The sequence below is a fragment of the Myxine glutinosa genome, chromosome 3 (assembly GCF_964187855.1).
Source record: "Myxine glutinosa chromosome 3, kmMyxGlut1.1, whole genome shotgun sequence".
Taxonomy (NCBI): Eukaryota; Metazoa; Chordata; class Myxini; order Myxiniformes; family Myxinidae; genus Myxine; species Myxine glutinosa.
This window is the reverse complement of record NC_136263.1, coordinates 253884-279887: the sequence shown is the minus strand read 5'-3', so window position 1 is coordinate 279887 and position 26004 is coordinate 253884. Positions and strand designations below refer to the sequence as shown.

At 46.2% G+C, this 26004-nt stretch overlaps 1 protein-coding gene across 1 annotated transcript in view; it reads right to left on the bottom strand.

Annotated features, from left to right (window-relative positions):
• The window catches only part of CEP55 (centrosomal protein 55), an 82347-nt gene that overhangs the window by 36201 nt on the left and 20142 nt on the right, over nt 1-26004 (bottom strand). Inside the window, exons 6-7 of the mRNA XM_078773684.1 lie at nt 17033-17376; nt 16655-16830 (exon numbers count right to left, since the gene is read on the bottom strand). Of these exons, the coding sequence (XP_078629810.1) occupies nt 17206-17376 (171 nt within the window). The 3' untranslated portion in view covers nt 16655-16830; nt 17033-17205. The remainder of the gene's footprint in view (nt 1-16654; nt 16831-17032; nt 17377-26004) is intronic.

The following is a 26004-nucleotide window of genomic DNA, read 5'->3' as shown; positions in this document are numbered from 1 at the left end:
ATACAGGGCCATTCTGGAAGAAACATTGCTTCCATTTGCTCGTGCAGCCTTTCGAGGAAACTTTGTCTTCCAAGATGACAATGCACGGCCTCATCGTGCTCGCATGATCCAACACTTTCTTGCTGACCGTGGTGTAGAGCATATGGAGTGGCCTGCCATGTCCCCGGATATGAATCCGATAGAGAACTTGTGGGCAGAATAAATGCGTCAAATCGACAACTTGGTCCAGCAGCCCACCTCTGTGCGTGAATTACAGCAGGCTATTGTCACTGCATGGCCAGCGATTCCTGTCCAAACCTTGGCAAGTCTCGTGAACAGCATGCCTCAACGTGTACGTGCTCTCCTGAATGCTCGTGTGGGTTACACGAAGTACTGAACTGTCATTTTACTGTCCGTAATCCCAGTCGTAATTTAACTTTTGTTTTTGTTAAAAAAAATTTTTGGCTAATGTGCAAAATAAAGAGATACTTCTGGAAGACGTACAGAAGTTTAACACAGTACTGTCCATGAATTGATTTCGATATCAGTTTACATCACTTTCAAGGATCAATTTATTTGCTTCGAAATGTCAAATGTGGTTTTTGTTTCTTTTAAAGGTCACGTCAACAAAATCTAGAATAACTTCAACATAATTCCAATGAACTTTTGGTTCTAAGTCATCTTGAAAAGTAAGTTCACCCCCACAAAAAAATATTCCATATTAAATGCCAAGTCTGTATATATATATATATATTGGCTTCCGTGGTGGCGCAGTTATTTAGGTACGAGCGAGACTTGGTCCCGAAACCCTACCTTGCGTTTACCCGGAAGAGGTGTTTCAAGTCTCTCGGTTACGCCAGGCCCAGAAAGAACAAGGGGCTTAATCCCCCCTTGATAAGGGTAAGAAGGGCGGCGAAAAACCGGCACAATATATATATATATATATATATATATATATATATATATATATATATATGTATATATTGTTGCGGTTTTGAGTTTCGTACAATAAAGGTTAAATTTCCCCCTCATAGTTAGTCACACAAACAACACGTAGCCTCGCGATCGTTCAGTTATTTCATAGTATGTGTGAGAATAGTCCTTTTCCTGTGTTAGTTTTGCATTGAGTAGAATAATGAGAGTTAGGTCCTTTTCATACTTCCATTGCCTTATGCCGCCTCCATTGCCTTATGCCTCTTACGCCTCTTTGTGCTGCCTTTGGCTTTTTGGCGCGAATTAACACGAGGCCGGCCTAGCAGGTCGGGTCAGGACCGAATGAGGGCGGCGAAGAAGCTGACGGTAAGCGCGAGCCGCCAATCAGGGCTCAGAGGGTGTGGCTACAGCAGTGCGTTACAGGGCGTGGTTGGAACATTCGAGAAGGCTCAGGGCGTGGCAAATATAACCCGTCGCGCAAAGCCCCAAGGGCAGTGAGCAGAAGAACTCTCGAGTTGTTGGCATTTGGAGAGCATGGAGCAGTTGGCATTGAAGAGCGCGGCAGAGTATAGAGTTACGAGATCGGAGAAAGACGCGCATGAACCAAGATACGCGCTCGTATTGAAGTGACGCTCGGTTGAGCTTAAGGCCGAGCCTATATTGCATTGGGCTACATGAGTGATAGCGCGCTGGTTACTAAACGCGCTGTGGAACCGCCAGCCATGCCGAGAGACGCGTACATTCCTTCCCGCCTTCCTGCCTCATCATCTGCCTTTTGTTCGAGGGACGCGCTACGAGGATTCCTTTCCACTGCCTGTTTGCCTTCTTCGCGGGACGTGCTGGGACTGTGGAGAGCATGCCGGGCCGCTGTTCCTGGATGACCAAGGCAGCGCGTGGACACCATTCTGCCTGCAATTTCCCTGTGTGAGTGTGAACGGGCCTGCCTCAGGGAATTAAGAATAAGACTGCTTAAGTTCTGCTCTGTGTCTGCTTTCTACCAAATTGTACATCCGTGTAAATAATAATTAAATTGTGTTATGCCTCTTTATTCGACCGCCTCGTGTTTTCCCTCATTGACTAAGCGTGGTACGAATAGAACCGCTCTAATCGGGGTCCAATATTAACGGTGACTGTACGGACCACGTGGTACGCAATCTGCTCGGTGTACTCAAATTACACGTGGCTCATGCGAGGCTTGGTTCCCCGCTTCCGTGGTGGCGCAGGTATTTAGGTACGAGCGAGACTTGGTCCCGAAACCCTACCTTGCGTTTACCCAGAAGAGGTGTTTCAAGTCTCTTGGTTACGCCAGGCCCAGAAAGAACAAGGGGCTTAATCCCCCCTTGGTAAGGGTAAGAAGGGCGGCGGAAAACCGTCACAATATATATATATATATACTAGCCGAAACCCGTGGAACATCCACGGAAGGGAGGATGTGGTGTATGGATAGAGTGTACCATTATGGATGGCATAGGGGAGCGCTCATGGGATCTTCTTCTTCCGTTAGGCTCCAATTTTTTCTCTTTAAGTTAAGTCCAATCAGTCCTCTCTGCTCGAAGTGCTCAGGCCGTGCCTTCCCGCTCTCATACTTTTATTTCCGTTCGGTGTAGAAAGAGATTGACATATCGTTCGTCTGTTTTCAGCGCGTTATCTTTAAGCTTCCTTACGTCTCGCCACCTGCTACACCTCTCTGAGTTACGAGGATTTATGCAACGCACCCCGAGTATCGCAACGTCACTCCATTTAACTTTATTAAAATGACGATAAAGACGTTTCCTTATATATCCTAATTTAAAATGTTCAAGGGAATAAAAAGACCATTTGGTTCACACCACCCATCACACCACTCGACTGTCCAATCAGCGGATGGCTCGCATCGCCTTCACCCAGCAGACGCCAATACGATGGTGTCGTAAGATGGCGTCGTATCGGCCGATAATCGGATGCTTTTGGGTTCCAAAGTCGGCGAATTCAGATTTTTCGAGTATGGCTGTACGTGATAAACAAAGAGCGCGGTTCGTAGATGGAAAATGCATTAGTGCCGTGGGCATCGGGTCACTGGGTGCGGCGTAAAAGGGATAACAAAGTCGAGTCCTTACGGTATTATATATATATATATATATATATATATATATATATATATATATATATATACATATATATATATATAAATACATTATATATATATATATATATATATACAGTATATATATATATATATATATATATATATATATATATATATATATATACAGTATATATATATATATATATATATATATATATATATATATATATATATATATATATATATATATATATATATATATATATAAATAAATATATATACATATATATATATATATATATATATATATATACTCAAAGGCAAAAGTTATTGTGACACACAAACAACAAACAGAATCAGTGTTAAACTTTTACTGCCGCGAATGAAATGTTATTACATGGAAAGACAAATGTTTCAAGGTATGGAAACGATCAACAGTCCATAAGAACAGTGCACCTGGCATATGCAAATGAGCCACAACACAAGAGGGGGTTCACAAGCAAGTTCACACAGTCAGTAGCGAGTGTGTCCACCTTGTGCATTGATGCAGGCCTGGCACCTTCGCCTCATTGAGGCCACTAAACGTCGATGAAAGTCCTTGGGAAGATCATTCCATATCCGAGGAAGGATTTGGTGGAGTTCCTGCAGCGTTTTTGGAGGATTCGGATGACGTCATAAACGTCACTCCATTTCATCCCAGACGTGTTCAATGGGTGACAAATCAGGGGATCTTGCAGGCCAGGGTAACACATTAACATTGTTCTGATTAAGATACTGCTGTACAACTCGAGCAACGTGTGGTCTGGCATTATCGTGTTGAAACGTCACTCTAGGGCCGTTCTGTTGCAAAAACGGTAAAGCGGCCATTTGCAAAATCTCGTCTCGGTACCTCACAGCATTCAAGTTCCCCTCAATCAGAATCATTGGCGTTCTTGCTGCAGCTGTTATCCCACCCCAGATCATAACGCCCCCACCTCCAAAACGATCCCCTTCCAGAACACATGGCCTGATGTAACGTTCACCTGTGCACCTGTAGACACGTGTCCTACCGTCAGCTTGGTGAAGCTGTGCCAAATGGTGTTTCTATGGACGTTGAATCGACGAGCAACATCACGCTGCGAGGTACCAGACTGAAGCATACCTATAGCTCTCCATCTGTCATTTTCCCCGAGGTGTGGCATGTCGAACTTATTCCAAAACGATGAATAGAGGTGTTTTTCTGACTTCTGCACTTCTTAAGACTGCATTGAGTGGAAATGATAAGCGTCTGGTTGTCTGGCCTTTTAAAGTGAACATTGCTGGCCATTTTTCTCGAATATGTCATGCTTCTTGCAAATTTCATGCAATTCGAACAACAACTGCTTGGTTGCGTTTCTTCGACCATTTTAACACACTCTTTCTCTGGTTCAAATCCAAAAATTCATTCACAAGATTACCAATGAAAAAATTCCATGTCACAATAACTTTTGCCTCTGAGTATATATATATATATATATATATATATATATATATATATATATACTGAGGAACGGGCTTATTTTAGCTAAGGCTAATGACTGTACCTGAGTTGCTGTGTTGTCATGATTTTCACCAATCATAATACAAACAATTACTTTGCACAAATGGTTTTGTTGTGTTTGTGATATTACATTTTTATCGGCAATTTAGGTTGAAGATTTAGGTTGAATGTTTTTTTTTCAAGAAAGAACGCCTCAGCACATACATAGGGGAGGGGAAGGTGCAGACTGGAAGTTTGGGACGATTACACCTCACCACCACGTAATTCAAAACACCTCACCACCAAGTAATTCAAAACACCGCACCACCACGTAATTCAAAACACCTCACCACCACGTAATTCAAAACACCGCACCACCACGTAATTCAAAACACCTCACCACCACGTAATTCAAAATAACTCACCACCAAGTAATTCAAAACACCTCACCACCATATAACACGTAATAAAAACACCTCACCACCACGAAATTAAAAACACCTCACCACCACGAAATTGAAAACACCTCACAGCCATCAAGCACGTAATAAAAACACCTCACCACAACGAAATTAAAAACACCTCACAGCCATAAAACGCGTAATAAAAACACCTCACCACAACGAAATTAAAAACACCTCACAGCCATAAAACACGTCATAAAAACACCTCACAGCCATAAAACACATAATAAAAACACCTCACAGCCATAAAACACGTAATAAAAACACCTCACCACCACGAAAATAAAAACACCTCACAGCCATAAAACACATAATAAAAACACCTCACAGCCATAAAACACGTAATAAAAACACCTCACCACCACGAAATTAAAAACACCTCACAGCCATAAAACACGTAATAAAAACACCTCACCACCACGAAATTAAAAACACCTCACAGCCATAAAACACGTAATAAAAACACCTCACAGCCATAAAACACGTAATAAAAACACCTCACAGCCATAAAACACGTAATAAAAACACCTCACAGCCACTAAATTAAAGACACCTCACCACCACATCATTTAAAAACACCTCACCACCAAGTAATTTAAAACACCTCACCACCACATAATTCAAAACACCTCATCACCAACTAATTAAAAACACCTCACCACCACGTAATTATAAATACCTCACCGCCACGTAATTCAAAACACCTCACCACCATGTGATTTAAAAACACCTCACCACCATGTGATATTAAAACACCTCACCACCACGTCATTTAAAAACACCTCACCACCACATAATTCAAAATACCTCACCACCACGTGATTCAAAACCACCACAACGTTATTAAAAACACTTCACAACCACGGAAACAAAAGTTTGAGGGAGTCGTTAAGTGACAACACAGACACTGCCCAGATGTGTCGATATATAGATAAATGACTGTACCCGAGTTGCCGTTTTGTCATGGTTTAAATTAAACCAATCATAATTCAAACAATTATTTTGCACAAATGTATTTGTAATATACGTGATATTACATTTTATAAACAATTGAAGTTGAAAAAAAAAAATTCCCCAAAAAAATTCCAAAAAAAATAAATTGCATTTTCTTTTTAAGAAAAATACCCTTACGACATACCGACGGGAGAGATATGTGCATACCAGAAGTTTGGTACGATTTCACAAAAGTTTGCGAAAGTAGTTCAGTGACAACACAAGACAACACAACACAGGACAGGACAGACGCTGCACAAATATATATATATATATATATTGTTATGTCTGGCGGGGTAGAGCAATATGTAGAGCAGCTAGATCTGAATAGGCAACATGCTTCGAGATGTCGCGATAGCTAGAACCCACTATGTACCTTTAAGTTAGTATGTGTAGGCGTTTGTCAGGTTAATATGTATACTTGTGAACCTACCAGGAGGTTCGTGTGTTAAGTAGAGTTAGGGATTAAGAATAAACCCCTGTGTGTCCTCACCTGGTTAGCCAAACCTTTGTCCCTTTTGGCACCGCAACCACATAGACATTCCGACAGGTCCTTAGCGCAACACGAAGTAATGCCCTTCCCTGACATGACCGTGAAAGAGAACCGGTAAAAGGAAACCAGGCCAGGACACCGCGGCATGGCCGCCGTCATTTACACCTCCGACAGGCCTATCCACCTCGAGTGCCACGTGCTATGACCACACCACAGGCCTGTGATTCGGTGGAGGCCACTGATTGGGTGGCGCGCCAAGGCTGACGTCACTGCCGTGGAGTGATACGAGGGGCGGTAGGACTGTCGAAAAGTGAGTGAGTAGAGTTGAAAGGACGGAGAGAGACTTGGCAGTTGAGTGCAGGTTCCCGGCCCTGGCAGTTGCGCGGCAGTTGGTTCAGAGCAGTTCGCACAGGCAGAGAGTTGTGAGGGAGTTGCTTCTGGCAGAGAGTCTTGAGACGCAGTGGAGTGAGTAAGTTGGCAAGCGGAGGAGTTGGCGAGCAGTGGGTTCAGACAGGGAGAGAATTGTGAGAGTTGCTTCGTTGGCTTGAACTTGGCTCGAAGCGGCACTTGGCGTGCAGTGGGCTCACGGTCTCTTCCCCCCTTTGCCGTTCTTCGTCGTTCTGTGTTCATGCTCGAGTTGAGGATCGGAGCTTGGAACGGGGCCTACCTTGTGTGCAAACGATCGGAGCGTGGAGCGAGGCCTGATGGCGGCCGAGCGGGGCCGTGTTACACGCAAGACTACAGACAGATAAGACTGCACACTTCATTACCTTTCCCAATTACACGACTAATGTGTTCTTTTTATTAATTTATATCCCCTCGTCTCGTTTCTGAAATCTGTCGTGTGGCGACGTCCCGATTAGGATATTTGTTGCCGGTGCGTGCTTTTTCCTGTCCTTGCCTTTTTCCTTTAATAAACCCTTGTATTATTTTGCATCCCCTGTTAAACCAGTGCCCGCTTGAGTTAATCCCCTAACAGGACCGGAGCTACTTCGGTGCACTGAAGGTAAGCTTTTGCCGCAGCCTCCAGTTTCCTTCTTCCTCCCGCGCGACATATAGCCGAATTCGTGTTTGGGTTGTGCCTCCGAATAAGACCGTTTAGGCTATCCGCGATTCTGGTGTTAACCAGAGTTGCGGAACAATATATATATATATATAAGTTCAAAACACACCTGGTCACAAGTGTGCCGCACTGACCGGGTCCTCAGTCGAGGTCCTCAGCATCATCCCGTTTCGGCCCTTCAACCTCGATACGGTCAGCTAAGGTGGGCCACGAGGGGCGCATACACATCCACATGCAGCAACTACACCTGGATGCGTACATACCCCCACCCCCAGCCAGTGCGAACGCAGACTACAACAACAACAACACCTCCGCATCCAGAATCCACAGCACCAAACAAACATGGTGGAACACTCAAACACCCACCTTTATACCCTTCACCACTCACCAACAAAACACACCAGATCATTCATACACACACATACACAACCATACACACACACACACACAACACCAACCAACCAACCACCTACCCTTACAACATACACCACTCAACATACAAAAACGCACACTCATGCAAAAATTAATTCATGCAAAAAACACACACCCTCACCCACTCACTCATATACACAAAATAAGAAATAATAATAGTAACAAACAAAAAAAACAACAAAAAAACACACAACCAACCTACACCGTTCGACGTGCCTCCATAAACTTCCTCCATATCCAAAATGAGCCTTTCAAGGCAACCTGGGCCACCTTGTCACACATCCTCCTTCTTTCTGTCCCACACACTCCAAGCCGAGCAAGAAATGCAGAAAAGGAATTGCCAATATACCCTCTGCACCCCACCTCAAATGGCTGACATGAAACTCGCCAACCCTTCTCCCGGCACTCTGCCTCCAGCTCACTGTACTTTCCTCTCTTCCTCTTGTGCACCTCCTCCATATTCTCTTCCCAAGGTACCGACAATTCCCCTAAGATGACCTGTCTTGTTGCACTTGACCAAATGACAATGTCAGGCTGCAACCTTGTCACACAGATCTCCTCTGGGAATACCAATTGTGGCTTTAGGTCTGCCACCACCTGCCAATCACAAGCATCTGACAGCCCTCTTGCTTTCCACCTCCTCCGCCTTTCCACCTCTTACCACTTGGCCCTCTTTGACAAACCACACCTCTCCCCCATCAGTCTCCTTCTCCACTCTTCTTTCTCTCGACCTCAGCACCTCTTGTTGCACCATCTGCACCACCACCACCAGCACCTGATCATGTCGCCACCTGTATTGTCCTGTTGCCAATGCGACTGAACATGCACTCAGTGCATGCTGCACCGTTTCCACACCTCCACACAAATAACATCTCTCCTCCTGCAACAACCCCCACAATCTCAAGTTTACTGGTGACGGAAGCACATCATACGTTGCCCGCAACAGGAAATTCAACAATATTGGCTCCATCCTCCAAATCTCTTGCCACTTCAATATCCTCACCCGCACACCTTCCCACTTAGTCTAAGCACCTTGCTGTGCCTGACCGACTGCTTTCACATATCTCCCCTCCTCTTCCTTTCTTCTCACCTCCCCCTCAACCATCTTCCTCCTCTCTTTCACACATGACTTTCCCCATCGCTCATGCTTCATCCACCCCAAGCCATGCTTCCCATGCTGTACCATCCCCATGACCTCCTCCTGTTGCAACCGCTCCTCCATCTCGTCCACCTCTGCTCTTGCATTCCACTTCCAACTTCCCTTCTTCTCTGGGAGAGCATTCTTTACCACTGCATCACTTGAATCCCGCAACATCATGAACTCCCGCACCCTCACCACCTTAAACTCCTCGGTTAATGATGTCAAGGGAAACTGGAGTTTCCCACCCTGACCATAAAAGGCAATGTTCGCCAAACAGCGTGGCACTCCCAACCACCTCCTCACAAACCCGCTCACCACAACCTCCATCCTCTCCACATGCCCAATCGCAATATCACATACATCATCAATGGCCACAATACTCGTGGCATCAATCCAAACTTCAAACACCATACCTTCAACTTACCTGGCAAACCACATCCATCAATCCTCTTCAAACCTCTCAAAAGCTTGTTTCTGACCTCCTCCACTCTTCCCACATCATTCAACTCCACTGTATACCATCTTCCAAAACTCTTCACAGGGGCCTCTACCAATGATGGAACCACCTCCCCTCCCAGCTCAAACCTGTGCATGTTGTCCACCACTCCTCAGCTCATGGCCACACTCCTCGACTTTCTTGCTTTAAATCCCATTCTTGCCCACCGCATTATCCTTTCCAGTCGTCCCAGTACCTCTACTGCTGCATCAGCAGACTGTTGGACAACTGTCAGGTCATCCATGAAAGCAAACATTGCTGGCAACCTCTGACCAGGGGCTAGCTCCACTTCTTTCCCATGTCCACTCACCGCATGTATCAACAACTCCATGACCAGCACAAACAAAATAGGGGAGATGGTACATCCCATCGGGATCCCCACTTGCAACTTCTGCCACTCTGTTACATAGGACTTTGTCGCAAACCGCATCCAAAACTGATCATAATATGCCATCAAAAAATCCCTAAATCTCCGTGGCACCCAAAAGAAATCCATGGCATACCTGATCAAGGCATGCGGCACTGACCCATATGCATTCTCCAAATCCAGTCATACCACCGCCACATCCTTCCTTTGCCTCTTTGCCTCCTGTAACACTTGCCAGACCATTGCCGAGTGTTAAATGCATCCTGGTGATCCTGGTATTCCTGCCTTCTGCACAGAACCATCCACAAAACCATTCCCTCTGATGAAGCCTGAGAGCCGTGCCGCAGACACTCTTCAATATCTTCCCATCTACATCGAGCAATGATATTGGTCTAAACTGCTCCAGTGTCACAGCCTCCTCCTGCTTTGGAATATAAACTCCTTCCGCCCTAGTCCATTGACTGGGCACCACTCCTTGCCTCCATACCACCTTCAGAGCCTTCCATAGATACTGCCTGATGCCTTCACAACTCTTAAACACCTTGTATGGCACTCCACTTGGTCCTGGAGCCGATGCCGCCCGTGCCTTCCTCAAAACTGCCTCAATCTCAGACATCTGTGGCTCTGACAAATCAAATGGAACACCTGGCTCTGTCGGTCTCACCGATCCTTCGATGTCCTCCACCACTTCGTTCCTCCTTGTGTCTGCATACGTGACACGCAGGTGACCTTCCAACTCTTCCTTTGGTACCTTCAGTACACCACCTCGAGACGGCTCCAACAGATTCTTCATAAACTGAAAAGGCTTCTCAAAGAACCTCTTTCTCTTCCTCTGCCTCTCCTTTCTTCGCCTCTTCATCCTTTCCACTCTCTTCAACTTCACCAACCTCATCCTCACCTGCTTCGTCAACACCTCAAGCCCATTCCTCTCCCCTTTTTCCATTCAATCTCCTCAACTCCATTCTCAACTCATGGATCTCCCTCTGCCTCCTGCTCAAATATGCCTCCTTCTCACCCCTCTCTACACACTCTTTCACTCCAAACGTGACACATGCATACTCAAACACAATCTCATTCATCTTTCTCAATCTATCTTTCACCCTTCCTTTCAACCTATGAAGCGCCCCACTCATCACTCCATCCATTCTCTCCCATACTTCCCTTTCTCCCATACCTGGCCATTTCACTCTCCTCCTCACATCCTTTCCCTGCTGAAATACAACCCCAGGACATACAACACTGTGGCTTGCTACCTGGCTATTTCTCCCGGCCGTCTTACGTGTCCCCTTTTCAAAGGCACTGCGTTGCTGTACCTCCTCCTCACCCACCTTACGCACACACCCCATTCGGCTCTGATGGACATGCAATCCTCTCACCGACTCAAACTCACGTCCACACCCACACTTCTCTCGAACCTGCCCTGCCTCCACATGCATACCATAACCTCATCGACATACATCTCCCACACGATCACTCCCACACCCTTTCCTGGCCTGATGGATCCTCAACCCTCTGATGGATCCGAACTCACGTCCACACTGACACCTTACCAGACTTGCATCCACAATCCGTTCTCGTTTGCCAACATCAGTATAGGGGTCTTTATCTGTTTTATCTGTCCGTTTGGGCCCACCTTCCGCCCCACCTCTCGGAGAGCCCTTCTTCCTCCCGCGCGACATATAGCCGAATCCGTGTTTGGGTTGTGCCTCCGAATAAGACCGTTTAGGCTATCCGCGATTCTGGTGTTAACCGGAGTTGCGTAACAATATATATATATATATATATATATATATATATATATATATATATATATATATATGTATATATATATATATATATATATATATATATATATATATATTATATATAGTACATATGGTGGCAAAAATATTGGCACCCTTGCACTTTTTTCTTGTAACTCACAATATTCTCTAAAAATAAGTTGAAATTGACCAAAAAAAATTGGTTTGCTTTTCCATTTTTCCTTCCATCATTCTTTTCTCCATTTCTCCATGCTCACACAGTGACACAAAATAGCAGAATGACTCATTTTCTCTCTTTAAACTGGTTGAATGAGTGATTTTTATATTGCAGGCACCTGCAACTCACCACAGGTGAGTTCAATTCCAAAGTAAAGGAGAATCACCTGCTTGAAATCTAATTATTTCTAACAACTTCTAAAAGGTGCGAATGATATTGTCCAGGCCATTTTCGGATTCCTGTGTGGAATAAGCTAAGATTTAGTAATTTTTCACCTTTTTTGGTTTGATCCACTGCAAACCAAAGAAATACATTTGTGGATACAGAGTTTTTAATTTCAACAATTTTCTGGAAGAAATGGTGCATTATTTGAAAAAAGTGCAAGGGTGCTAATATTTTTGGCCACGACTGTATATGTGGTGTTGGTCACCACATCTGAAGGACAAAGTGACATAGAGAAGGTTCAGCGTAAGGCGACTACATTGATTCCGGGCCGAGATATAGACTTAGTTATGAGGAGCAGTTGAAGACAGAACATTACATATTAGAAAGGGGGTGATTATGGGGGGATGTAATGGAGATGTTTAAGGTAATGAAGACTATAGAGGGGAATAAGTGCTAAAGAGCTTTTCAGCAGAATAGTCATGAGCAACTGTAACTGTAATTCTGTAATTTCCTTCCCAGGTCTTATTCGTTTATTTGTTGTTCTTTTTGTTCGTTCGTTCTTCGTTCGCGATCACGCGGTAAGAAATGTATAATCTCTCCCCTGAACAACTATTTTCTCTCATATATTATAACACCCTTTTCTTCTTTTCCTACAAAAGGATGCTTTCGTCTTGCTCACCAAATCTATTCATTCCAAAAAATATATATAATACCATCTCTTACAGTTCCTCCTTTCTACATTCCCTAAACTATCCAGAACTCCATCCCTCCTCCAGTGTCCTCAAACGTATTTTTGACTCGAAGGTCTCAAACTCATTTTGCAAAAAATGTTCGTTTCCCATGAATCGTACACTTTTCAAAATCCAATCTCACCCCTCCCCTCTAAATCCTCCCCATCACCCATCCCTTTCAAATCTCCCCCCTTGCCCCTTCCCTCCCCTCCCTCCTAAACTCCTCCCACACCCCTCCCCTCCGAGACTCTCTCTCGCTCCTCCCCTCCTAGACTCCCCCTCTCACCCCTCCTCCTCAAAGCATCCTCCCTGCTTCTTCCTCCTTCCAACTTTCACCTTCATCTCCCCAAACCTTCTGCCTTGCTCTTCCCCCTCCTCAAATAACACCTCACTGTGCCTCACCCAATCTCCATCAAACCTTTTGTCCGCCCCCATTCTTCCCTTTCTCCAAGCTATTCTGAAATCTCTGACACACCTTCAACAGCTCTCCCTACCTCTTCCTCCTCTTCCACATCTTACCCTACGCCTCCCCCCCCTGTTCTGGACCCGATGCTCCCCCTTCCTCTTCATTAACGGTATGGACCTCAAACATCCGGGGCCTTCGCTCAAACTTGACTGACCTCTCCATACAGGTTGCTTCTGACAAACCAGATGTGATCTGCTTAACAGAAACTTTCCTCCTTCATGATGTCTCTGATGCCTTGGTATCTCTCCCAGGTTACTCCCTCCTCCGGTATGATAGACCTGAGCCTCGTCCTGGAGGTGGGGTTGCTATCTTTATAAAAAACTCTCTTCCTCACTCGCCCTCCACTGCCCTCTCTCCACCTCACCCCCAGGAATACCTTTGGCTACGGCTTCCCCTTCGCTCCCACCTTTTGTTCATATGTGTGTTGTACCGTCCACCAATCAGCGATGACTCCATCTACATCTCACTGTCTGATAATATGGACCAACTTCTATCTACCCATCCCAACTCTCTCTTCCTCATATGTGGTGATTTCAATTGTCACCATGCCAGTTGGCTGGGTGTGGGTACCTCTCTCACCAGCCATGGCTCTTCAGCAAAGGACTTCTGCGACTCACTGGGACTGACACAATCTGTCAATTTCCCAACCCGGATCTCAGTCAACGGAGCATCTTCTCTTCTGGATTTGGTTATGACAAACTTCCCTGAAAATGTCTGCTGCTCTTCTTCTGCTCCAATCGGCTCATCTGATCATGTGCTTGTCAAAGTGGACATCTCTCTGACCATTCTCAGAGAGCCTCCTCAGCGTCGACGAGTCTGGCATTTCACTCAGGCCAACTGGCACGGTCTTCAAGCAGCCATCAATCATCTGGACTGGTCTCCCATCTCTACCGCCTCTGACATCAACTCATCCTGGGAATTCTTTCAAAGTAAATTGCTCTCTCTCATGCACAGATTTATACCATCTCGTCTTCAGTTGTCATACCCTTCCTCCCGTCCATGGTACACGGAATCTTGTGGTGAGGCTGTTGCCCTGAAACAACTTGCTTTCGTCTCCTGGAAAGCAAATCCAACGGAAGAAAATCTCATTTCCTTTCACAAAGCCCGAAACAAGTGTGTGTCCACCCTCAGGAGAGCCAGGAAACAATATCTCACCATTCTCAAGACCGAACTCTCTTATCTGTCTCCCTCTTCCAAATCCTGGTGGCGTCTGGTCAAATCTGTTTCTGGTGTTTGTTCCCCCTCCATCCCCTCCCTCACCTCAAACGGCTTAACGGCTGACTCCGCACGTGAAAAAGCTGAATGCCTCAACTCTGTGTTTGCCTCTAAATCTTGTGTCCCAAACCCATCCCTCTCTGTACCCACCGTACCCAGTCGTACCCAGCTGCTCCTGGACTCTGTGTCCTTTCCTCCTGACAAGGTGGAAAAGTTTCTGTCAACCCTCGACTCTGATTCTGCAACTGGTCCTGACGGCATCAGCCCACGGGTCCTAAAATCATGTTCTTCTGCTCTTTCACTCCCTCTTTCTGTTCTCTTCACCCTCTCTTTTGCTCAAGGTCATCTGCCATCTGCTTGGAAATCAGCCAACATCACCGCTTTGCACAAAAAAGGTGCAAAAACAGATCCCAGCAACTACAGACCAATCAGCCTTCTCCCAATTATCAGCAAAGTCATGGAATCCATCATTGCTTCAGATATTAAATCTTTCCTCTTCTCCAATGGCTTGATCTCTGATCATCAATTTGGTTTCAGACCTGGTCACTCTACTCTGGACATGCTGCTTCTGCTTTCTCAACAATGGATGGAGGTCCTCAACGCCAAACAGGAAATTAGAGCTGTCTCCCTTGACATTTCACGTGCCTTCGATACGGTCTGGCACCCTGCTCTGCTCTCCAAACTCTCCTCCTTTGGTATCCATGGAAATCTCCATGCATGGCTGGCGGACTTCCTCTCTGGTCGTAGTCAACGTGTGGCCCTGAATGGGTTTCTCTCATCTCCTCTTCCTGTTCAGGCTGGAGTTCCCCAAGGTAGTGTTCTGGGCCCTGTGCTTTTTCTGGTCTTCATCAATGACCTCTCCGACTCTCTTGAAAATCCTCTCTATCTCTTTGCTGACGACTCTACTCTCTGTCGCTCCATTCCTCATCCCTCAGATCGGCAGTCTGCAGCCTCCTCACTCTCTGCAGACCTGGACAAAATCACAGACTGGTCAAACAAGTGGAACATGTCTTTCAATCCTGACAAATCTCACACTCTTACAATGTCTCTCCGAAAGGACCGACTGGACAACCCTCCCATCTACTTTCTCAACAATCCTGTCCAAGAAGTTCTGTCGCTCAAGCTTTTGGGTCTCACTATCTGCCATGATCTTTCTTGGGAAAAACACATTTCCAAGCTGGCCTCCAAAGCCAGTCGCCGACTGGGCATCCTCCGTCGTGCGAAGTCCTTCCTTGGCACACCTGAGCTCCTCACCACATACAAGGCTTTCATCCGCAGCTCAATGGAATACTGTTCCCCCCTCTGGGCTGGTGCTCCTGCCTCACACCTTGCTCGGCTTCACGCTGTTGAGGCCAAAGCTTTCAGAATCATTGGAATCTCCTGCGATGTAGTCAACGCCGAGGGCCTTTCACTCACTCACCGCAGGCAGGTTGGTGGTCTTTCTGTCTTCTACCGACTCCTCTCCGGCCTTGCTCCCCCAGCTCTCTCTGTGCTCTGTCCCCCCAATATTCCTTCAGGTCGCACAAGATCTGCCTGCAACCCTCTTATGGTTAAACTGCCAAAGTCTAGGCTCTCTGCTCACCTTCACTCTTTCATTCCCCTTTTCTCCCGCCTCTGGAACAAACTCCCCCACTCCCTTCAATCCCACTCCTCCCTCCAGGTCTTTAAAACAGCTGTTCACCACCATCTCTTATCGTCCCCCATCGAAAACCTTGATCTTTTCTACCCCCGGTAATTCACCCCAGAGTCCTTGCAGTGTTCATATGTTTTAATCCTCTCCCACCTCCCCCCAAGTCCTCCCGATGTCCCTGCTCTCAAATGTTGTGTTTGTGTCCTTCCCCCTCTTCCCCCTCTCTTTTGTGTCCTTCCCCCTCTCTCCCCATCTTGTCTGCCGCTCCCCTTGTTTTTTGTGTTTTGTGTGTCGGTTTGTCTTTTTGTGTGATTAATGTTAGCTCTTTCACGAGCCTCGATCCTGTATACAAAAAAAAAAAAAAAAAAAAAAAAAAAAACGTAATATTTTTCGTCTTATAAACAGACAACAGTCACAGATACGTGAGTTTGGTTCAGCCTCAACCCTTATCGGAACAGTTTTTCATTCTCCCGTGCTCAGCCACTTTTAAGTTTCTGTAATCCAAAATAGACCAAGTATACATTTTCAAGCTTTGCGCCGTACTTGGGCCTCTCTCATTTTCTGCTCCTTTCTCAGTTGCCTCTCCAAATAAGCTGCACGATTCTTTTCACTCTCGGCCATTGCCGTGGCCTCCAAGACTTTCCGATACTCCAACTCTCTCTCAGCTTCCGCCTTTGTCACACGTTCATGCTCGCTCTTCAAATCCTTATTAAGATTATCTGAATAAGGTTCACAAAGCAGACAATGAGTCAACTTATCGTTATCAAATATCAAACTATGAAACATTATCGTTATCAAACATCAAACATTGTTATCAAACTCGTCGTTATCAAATCACTTTGTCATACGACACTCATTAAAAGTCAACAAAACTTCGGCACTTGTGCAATTTGCAAAATGTATTTTTCCGAGACATGTTACCTATGAAATGGTTTTGCTTTTCATAATGAGTTTGCAATTCCATAAACTTCTTCAGCAATTCCTCTCGAGAAGTCTCGGCTTTGGCGAGAGCTTCCTCTGTCCGAATCTGTAGATCACATAGACGTGCAGCACTTCGCTTCTCATCTTCCAGAAGCTGCTGCAGTTTCAACAGGTCAGTTTTTGTTTTTTTTCAATTCCTTTCTCTCCTTGGCCAATAGGTCCTCAATTCTCTTCAGCTCTTTCTTCGGAATCTCCCATTTAATCTGCTTGGCTTCCTTTAAATGCCTCTCATTCTCAGCATGTTGCTCCTGCAGCATGCTTAATTCTCTTCTCTGTGCCGCCACCTGTAACAGAGAAATAGAATGGAGAACAACACTTGATGTAGCACAGACATGTTAATTCATAAATCTAGATATCCCATACTTTATAGGATACTAGCAGAGGTACCCGGCTTTGCACGGGAGTGGGAGGAGGAGGGGAGGGGGAAGAGGAGGGGAGGGGAACGGGGGGGGGAGGGGGGGAGGGGGAAGCGGGGGAGGGAGGGAGGGGAGGGGGAAGAGGAGGGGGAGTGGAATGGGGGGAGGGGGGGAGGGGGAAGGGGGGGAGGGGGGGAGGGGGGGGAGGGGGGAGGGGGGAAGGGGGGGAGGGAAGGGTGCGGGGGTGCCCAGGGGAAGAAGGGCCCCTCCCCTCCCCCTCCCCCCCTTTCCCCTCCCCCCCCCTCCCCCTCCCCCCCTTCCCCCCTCCCCCTCCCCCCCTCCCATCCCCTTCCCCCTCGTTCCCCTCCCCTTCTCTTTCCCCCTCCCCTCCTCCTCCCCCCTTCACACCAGGGGGGTTGACTCAGCCTGTCATCCCACCGAGGTCGGAAGTCGGAACTCATTGTCGTCAAATAAATGTAGCCTGTATGTTTCACTCTTTGTCACATGCCGTTGGGTCCCATGTCAATCGGATGAAGTTGAAAAAGTAACGTTACGAAGGTTCTCTGGGACGTACTGATTCCGAATAATGAAGTTGAAAAATTAACGTTCCGAAATACGCTAATTACGCTAACAGAAGCGCTGGAGGGAGCACTGCGCTCCTCCCTTAGATTCCCTCCCTCTTCTGCTAGCGCTAATTACGCGTAACACACTAATTTTAAAACCCGAAGTTTTTTTAATTTTAAGGTGTGCTGTAGTCAGAAGCGCTAGAAGCGCTGCGCTCCCTCCCTTCGAATCCCTCTCTCTTCTGCTAGTGCTAATAATACGCTAATTTTAAAACCCAAAATTTTTTAAATGTTTATGTCTCCGTGACATTCCTGGGACCATCCCGAGTCGAACAGTACTTTTCCGCTCGCAAATCCGTCCACGGGTTCTCGAGATCTTAGAGATCATAGATACATAGATCAGGACCAACTCTACTTTATATATATAGATAGACGGCAGACTCTTGGTTTTTAGAAGCTAATTAGCTGCATTATGATCGGATGTCATAACGCCTAACGGCGGCATAATTTTTTTGTTTCAAGCCAAATAAACATGAAAACAATAAGAAAATGACAAAACAATAACTTTAATAAAACACTCAACGGGATCTGTCCCAAAAATTGTGCGGGAAAGGACGTGATAAAAGCGAAAAATAAATGTCAGAGGGGTGATTCGAACCCCGGACTCTGAAAAGATAAGGCGTCATGCTAACAGCTCGACCACTTCGACCCGTCATTTCCGGAAAGCTATTTGTGAGAGTGACTTGAAACGAAAGATTATTTTACGCGCTGCTGAAAGGTATTTATGCGTTATTATTTATTCGCTAGCAAGTGATTATAAATGTTTATGTCTCCGTGACATTCCTGGGACCATCCCGAGTCGAACAGTACTTTCCGCTCGCAAATCCGTCCACGGGTTCTCGAGATCTTAGAGATTGTAGACCCGAAGTTTTTTTAATTTTAAGGTGTGCTGTAGTCAGAAGCGCTAGAAGCGCTGCGCTCCCTCCCTTCGAATCCCTCTCTCTTCTGCTAGTGCTAATAATACGCTAATTTTAAAACCCGAAATTTTTTTAATGTTTATGTCTCCGTGACATTCCTGGGACCATCCCGAGTCGAACAGTACTTTCCGCTCGCAAATCCGTCCACGGGTTCTCGAGATCTTAGAGATCATAGATAGAGGCCAACTCTACTTTATATATATAGAAGGTAGTCTGGTCATGCCAAGGGATTTAAAAAAAGGTTAAAACATTGTAATCAGCATCAGAGTTTGCAAGAAGTTTAGTTTTCCTTGTTTTATAAATTGCTAGTTTCCCTTCGGCTATTTAAAAAATTGGTGAGTGCAGATACAACAGCATTTTTGGGATTTAACGGCAAACCAAAAACAAAAGTACATAAAGAAAAATAAATATTCATATGGCAGCACAATTGTGATAAAGTAAAAAGTGGGATCAGCCTTGCCGGAGATCTCGCGAGATCTTGCCGGCGACAGCACGTTTTTCGAAGCTGTACACGTTCTCCACGTTTTCAAAGTTAAGTAATTGTTCACAATTGTATTTTTGTCGAAACTGTATTTATCTTTCGGTGTGTATAACTGTTTCTGTCAGTGTTTCGGTATAGTGTGTCCCCAGGAAGATTCTCAGTGTTAATCTTTCATAAATTAATCGTTTGGTTGCCCCGCGTGTGCGGCCTTGTAGCCTGAGGCTTCCCCCGTCGAAGTTTGTTCACTTAAGTTCCTTCCTTCGCCGTTTTTGCGTGGTTCTTAGATTTTTCCCTTCTCCCCCGAACTTCCCCGAACATCTACTGTTTGTCTAAAGTTTTAACCCCCCCCCCCCCCCCAAAAAAAAACAAAACATTTATTTCCCTTTCTCCACGTGTGCTGTTTCGTGTGCTTCTGTCCACGTGCGTTGTCTCACCCCACCCTCATTATCTCCTTGCCTTTCACCTTTTGCCCTGTTCACGTGACTCGTGGTTGTCCCTCTAGGGCCTCTCACTGTTGGTATTTTGTGAATATAAGATTGTTCTTCACGGTTCTGTTTAAATATTATTTAAATATGTTTAAACTTTCCCCTGCAGTGTTTTATTCAGTGGTATATTACAACACGCTGTTTTTCTTCCTATTTAAAAGGCTTTTTTCAATTTCCTCTTCAACTCATGCCACTTCAAAAAAATATTCAATCTCTTACAATTCTTCCTCACTATATGCTCTAAATTCACATTCATTCCACCCATCCTCCATCGTTCGTAAACGGATCGCCAACTTGAAAATCACAATAAACCCAATTTCTTAAAATGTTCGTCTTTCATTAATCATCCACTTTCTAAACTCCCCCCTTGCCCCTCCCCCTCCAAGTCTCCCCCCTTGCCCCTCCCCTCCTAAACTCCCCCCTCACCCCTCCCCTTCAAAACTCCCCCCCCCCTACCATCCCTCTCCAATTCTCCCCCCTCCTCCTCCTCAAAGCTGCCTCTTCCCCACTTCGTCTCCCTTCTATCTCATACCTCCACCTCCCCCAACCTTCTACTTTCCTCTGCCCCCCCTCAAACAGCCCGTCACTGTGCCTCATCCCATCACCATCAAACCTTTCATCCTAATCATCCTTCCCTTTCTTGTAACTCTTCTGTAATCTCTGACACACTATCAACTGCTCACCCGACCTCCCCCTCTCATCTTTCATCTGACCCTACCCCTCCCCTGTCCTGCACCCGATGCTCCCCCTCTCTCCTCATTAACGGTATGGACCTCAAACATCCGGGGCCTTCACTCAAACCTGATTGATCTCTCCATTCAGGTTGCTTCTGACAATCCAGACTTGATCTGCTTAACAGAAACTTTCCTCCTTCAAGATGTCTCTGATTCCTTAATATCTCTCCAGAGTTACTCCCAGAGTTACTCCTATGAAAGACCTGAGCCTCATCCTGGTGGTGGGGTTGCTATCTTTATCAAAAACTCTCTTCCTCACTCTCCTTGCACTGCCCTCTCTCCACCCCACCCAAAGAAGTACCTCTGGCTACGGCTTCCTCTCCGCTCCCACCTTTTGTTCATATGTGTTCTGTACCGTCCTCCAAACAGTGATGACTCCATTTAACATTTCGCTGTCTGACAACATGGACCAACTTCTATCAACTCATCCAAACTCTCTCTCTTCCTCATATGTGGCGACTTCAACTGTCATGCCAGCTGGCTGGGTGTGGGTTCCTCTCACCAGCCATGGCACCTCAGCAAAGGATTTCTCTGACTCATTGGGATTGACACAATCTGTCAATTTCCCAACCCGGATATCAGTCAATGGAGTATCTTCTCTTCCAGACTTGGTTTTGACAAACTTCCCTGCAAATGTCTGCTGCTCTTCTTCTGCTCCAATCAGCTCTTCTGATCATGTGCTTGTTAAAGTGGACATCTCTCTAGCCTTTCTCAGAGAGCCTCCTCAGTGCCGACGAGTCTGGACTGGCACGGTCTGCAAGCAGCCATCAATCATCTGGACTGGACTCCCATCTCTACTGCATCTGACATCAATTCTTCCTGGGAATTCTTCCAAAGCAAACTGCTCTCTCTCTCTCATGCACAGATTTATCCCATCTCGTCTTCAGTTGTCTAACCCTTCCTCCCGTCCATGGTACACTGAATCTTGTGGTGAGGCAGTTGCCCTGAAACAACTTTCCTTTGCCTCTTGGAAGACAAATCCAACTGAAGGCAATCTCATTTCCTTCCACCAAGCTCAGAACAAGTGTGTGTCTACCCTCAGGAGTGCCAGGAAGCACTATCTCTCCACACTCAAGAATGAACTCTCAAAACTGTCTCCTTCCTCCAAATCCTGTTGGCGTCTGGTCAAATCCGTTTCTGGTGTTTGTTCCCCCTCCAACCCCTCCCTTACCTCAAATGGCTACACAGTTGACACCGCATGTGACAAAGCCGAATGCCTCAACTCTGTGTTTGCCTCAAAATCTTGTGTCCCAAGCCCATCTCTCTCTGTTCCCACCTTACCCAGTCAAACCCAACTGCTCCTGGACTCTGTGTCCTTCTCTCCTGACAAGGTGGAGAAGTTTTTGTCAAACCTCGACTCTGATTCTGCAACTGGACCAGACGGCATCAGCCCACGGGTCCTAAATTCCTGCTCTGCCGCTCTATCTCACCTTCTCTCTGTTCTTTTCACCCTCTCTTTTGCTCAAGGTCATCTGCCTGCATCTTGGAAATCAGCAAACATTACCGCTTTACATTAAAAAGGTGCAAAAACAGATCATTGCAACTACAGACCAATCAGCCTGCTCCCAATTATCAGCAAAGTCATGGAATCCATCATTGCTTCGGATATCAAATCCTTCCTCTTCTCCAATGGCTTGATCTCTGATCATCAATTTGGATTCAGACCAGGTCATTCTACTCTGGACATGTTGCTTCTGCTGTCTCATCAATGGATGGAGGTCCTTAATGCCAAACAGGAAATCAGAGCTGTCTCCCTTGACATATCACGTGCCTTCAATACGGTCTGGCACCCCACCCTGCTCACCAAACTGTCCTCTTATGGTATCCATGGAAACCTCCATGCATGGCTTGCAGACTTCCTCCTGTTGCAATCAACGTGTGGCTCGAAATAGAATTCTCTCATCTCCCCTTCCTGTACAGGCTGGAGTTCCCCAACGCAGTGTTCTAGGCCCTGTGCTTTTTCTGGTCTTCATTAATGATCTCTTCGACTCTCTGGAAAATCCTCTCTATCTTTTTTCTGATGACTGCACTCTCTGCCGCTCCAAACTTCAACCCTCAGATCGGCAGGCAGCAGCTTCTTCACTCTCTGCAGACCTGGACAATATCACAAACTGGTCAAACAATCCTGGCAAATCTTACACTCTGACTTTGTCTCTCCAAAAAACCGTCTGGAAAACTCTCCCAATGACTTTCTCAACAATCCTCTCGAAGAAGTTCTGTCACTCAAGCTTTTGGGTCTCACTATCTGCAATGATTTTCCTGGGAAAACCACATTTCCAAGTTGGCCTCCAAAGCCAGTCGCCAACTGGGCATCCTCCGTCGTGCAAAGTCATTCCTTGGCATTGCACCTCTGAGCTCCTCACCACTTACAAAGCTTTCATCTGCAGCTTGATGGAGTACTGCTCTCCCCTCTGGACTGGGTGCTCCTTCCTCACACCTTGCTCGGCTTCACGCTGTAGAAACAAAGGCTTTTAGAATCATTGGTATCGCCCTTGACGAAGCTGAGTCTGAGGGCCTTTCACTCTCTTGCCGCAGGCAGGTTGGTGGTCTTTCTGTTTTCTACCGAACCGATTCCTCTCCGGCCTAGCTCCCCCTGCTCTGTCTGTGCTCTGTCCACCAAATATTCCTTCAGGATGCACAAGATCTGTCAGCAACCCTCTACTGGTGAAACTACCAAAATCAAGACTCTCCGCTCACCTTCACCCTTTCATTCCTTTTTTTTCCCACATCTGCAACAAACTCCATCACTTTTCAATCTCACTCCTCCTTCCAGGTTTTTAAACCGGCTGCTCACCACCATCTATTATACAGGAAAACAAACACGACATTATGACAATAACAGCAAAGCTTTTCGTGCTGTACTCTTCAAGGCGATTCACAGCAAAGAGCCCGGAAGAGATCAGAACTATTGCATTTATAAGCACTAGGGCATGCCCGTACTATATATATATCTAAAATTATATCCCCCCCCCTCTATTTACATGAAATGGTTTGGTCCATGAAATGTTTTGGTCCATTCGCAACGCCAAAGCGAACGGCGAACGCTTTACATGAAATGGTTTGGTTCATGAAATGTTTTGGTCCATTCGCAACGCCAAAGCGAACGGCGAACGGCTTGCGAGTACAGTGACAATCCCCCCCCCCCCTCTATTTACATGAAATGGTTTTAATTAGTTTTAAAACATAGTTTAACGCCAACATAGCGGCAACATAGTTTGCCAACGTGAAATAAATGAATACGCTCTCAAATGTGCCGTCCGAGGCAGAGTGTGTTCGCCACGTTCGGCACACGCGATAGCTCGCTGCTCTCTGATTGGTTGAATCGTTTTTTGGACATAGCTCGGTAACTACTTCTGCGATTAATTTAAAACCTTGAAAAGGCACATCCTCGGGTCCCCAGCAATATACCTGGCAAGTTTCAAGTATATCGGACCGGTAGTTGTCGAGAAACAGCGGTCACAGACAAACATACATACAAACATACATACAAACATACACACAGAGATTAGTGGAATTATAGATAGATGTCTAAGTAAACGTGACACTGATTGGCTCTTCAGTCAAGATGTCATCGGTGTTCTGAATGCCCATTGGTTGACTCAGTCACCACTGTCCATGGCTCCGGTTGGCTGGAACAGACTTGTCAGCGATGACGCACCATTTGCATCATTACCTTGGATAGCGGTCGGGGAAATACTGTCGTGTGATCCCCCTCAATGAAGACTGGGAAATCACGGATAGCAAATCGAGCATTATTCGAGGCGTTGTTCAAATACGGATTTTATATATATGCGTGGGAAGAAGAGAGAGGAAGAAGCTGGAAGCTTTTACCTGACGCGATCTCACTGGGCAGTCTTCAAAACATGCAGGAAATAAACTCAAACCAACCGGATTTATGTACCAAAATAAACGCCAGCTTTATTGAAACTGAAGGCCGGTAACAACGAGGCAACCGCGGTGGACTAATCCCTCTAATTGGAGTGCTCCTATTACAGACACACACACAGACGAAGGGATGAAAGAAACTGGAAAATAAAATACGTGTAATTATTGCACTTATCTCAACCAGCTCGTGGGATCTCGTCAGGGTCGCCAAACTCAAGCACGCAGTCCGGACGCGGCTCTGGTGTTGGCGGGAACCGCCCGGTCGTTGGTGCTCCGCATTGCCTCTCGCTCCGCACTGCCAGGCCAGCGTACACTGCAGCGGCAAGCCTCGCGTCCCCGGGCGATCGATCGCGAGGTCCCGTACGTGAACACAGGGGAGGAGAATCGTCAGCGCTCCACCGTCTCTCCACCTTCCATCGTAGTCCAACGAGCAAGAGTCCAGGGGCAATCAGCAAAGGCCAAGAACACGAGGAGCAACGTCAAGCGCAGGGAGAAGGTCCAGAACAAGGGAGGGTCCAGCGCAAGAGGGATCCAAAAACGAGAGGGGAAGTCCAACACAAGAAGGCAGTCCAAACGAGAGGGCAGAAGGGAGAGAGAATGTCGGTCTCCTCGTACTTTTAACGTCAGCTCGTGACGTCTCTGGCGCTTCTCCAATCAGCGTGTCACTTCTTGCTCGCCTCTCAAGTTCTCCGTGGTCCTCGCCAATCAGTCCTCTGGTTCCTTCTCAGCCTTCCCACCACCAATCCGAGGGAAGCTTCTTGCCCCCGCCCCTGGCCAATCACCAGTCCTTCCTTACTTTAGCCTTTGGTTGGTCGACTCCTGCCCAATAATGAGTCCTTCTGGGCGTGGCTCCCGGCCTGCCTGTGCGATGAGTGTTGCTATGCCAGCTGGTGATGTAGCTGGCTGTGGCTCCATCGGCAGTGCCCTGAACTGGCTTCTGGTGAGTTTTATTGTGGGAGGGGAGGGCGGTGGAATTTAATTAGTGTGCGTTCTAATGGGCCTTTCCTAGTGTCTATGGTGTAGTGCCATACGGGACAAAGGATAGATCACCAGGTCTCACACACAGGGGAATTAGCATAATCCCTACTCTATTTAACACAAGGCCATCCTTGTATAACCACAAACATACACTGACGCGAACAAACCGCCCAAACAAAATTACATGTGGGGTTCCCTATCACGATAAGCGGAGCATGATACCTACACAGATCTGCGTGATCTACAGTCACGTGAAAAAGTAAGTACACCCCATGTAAAGTTTTGACTTTTTCAACATATTTCAACGTACAGCTATTTGATCTTCATTTCAACAATATTGATAGATAAAGGTGAATGAATGAATGAATGATCGTTTTAAGGCCATTTTCCCTGCTAGAGCAGGGGTTAGCCTTGCAGGCCCCATGACAATCATGGTTCCCTGTTTGAGGCAAT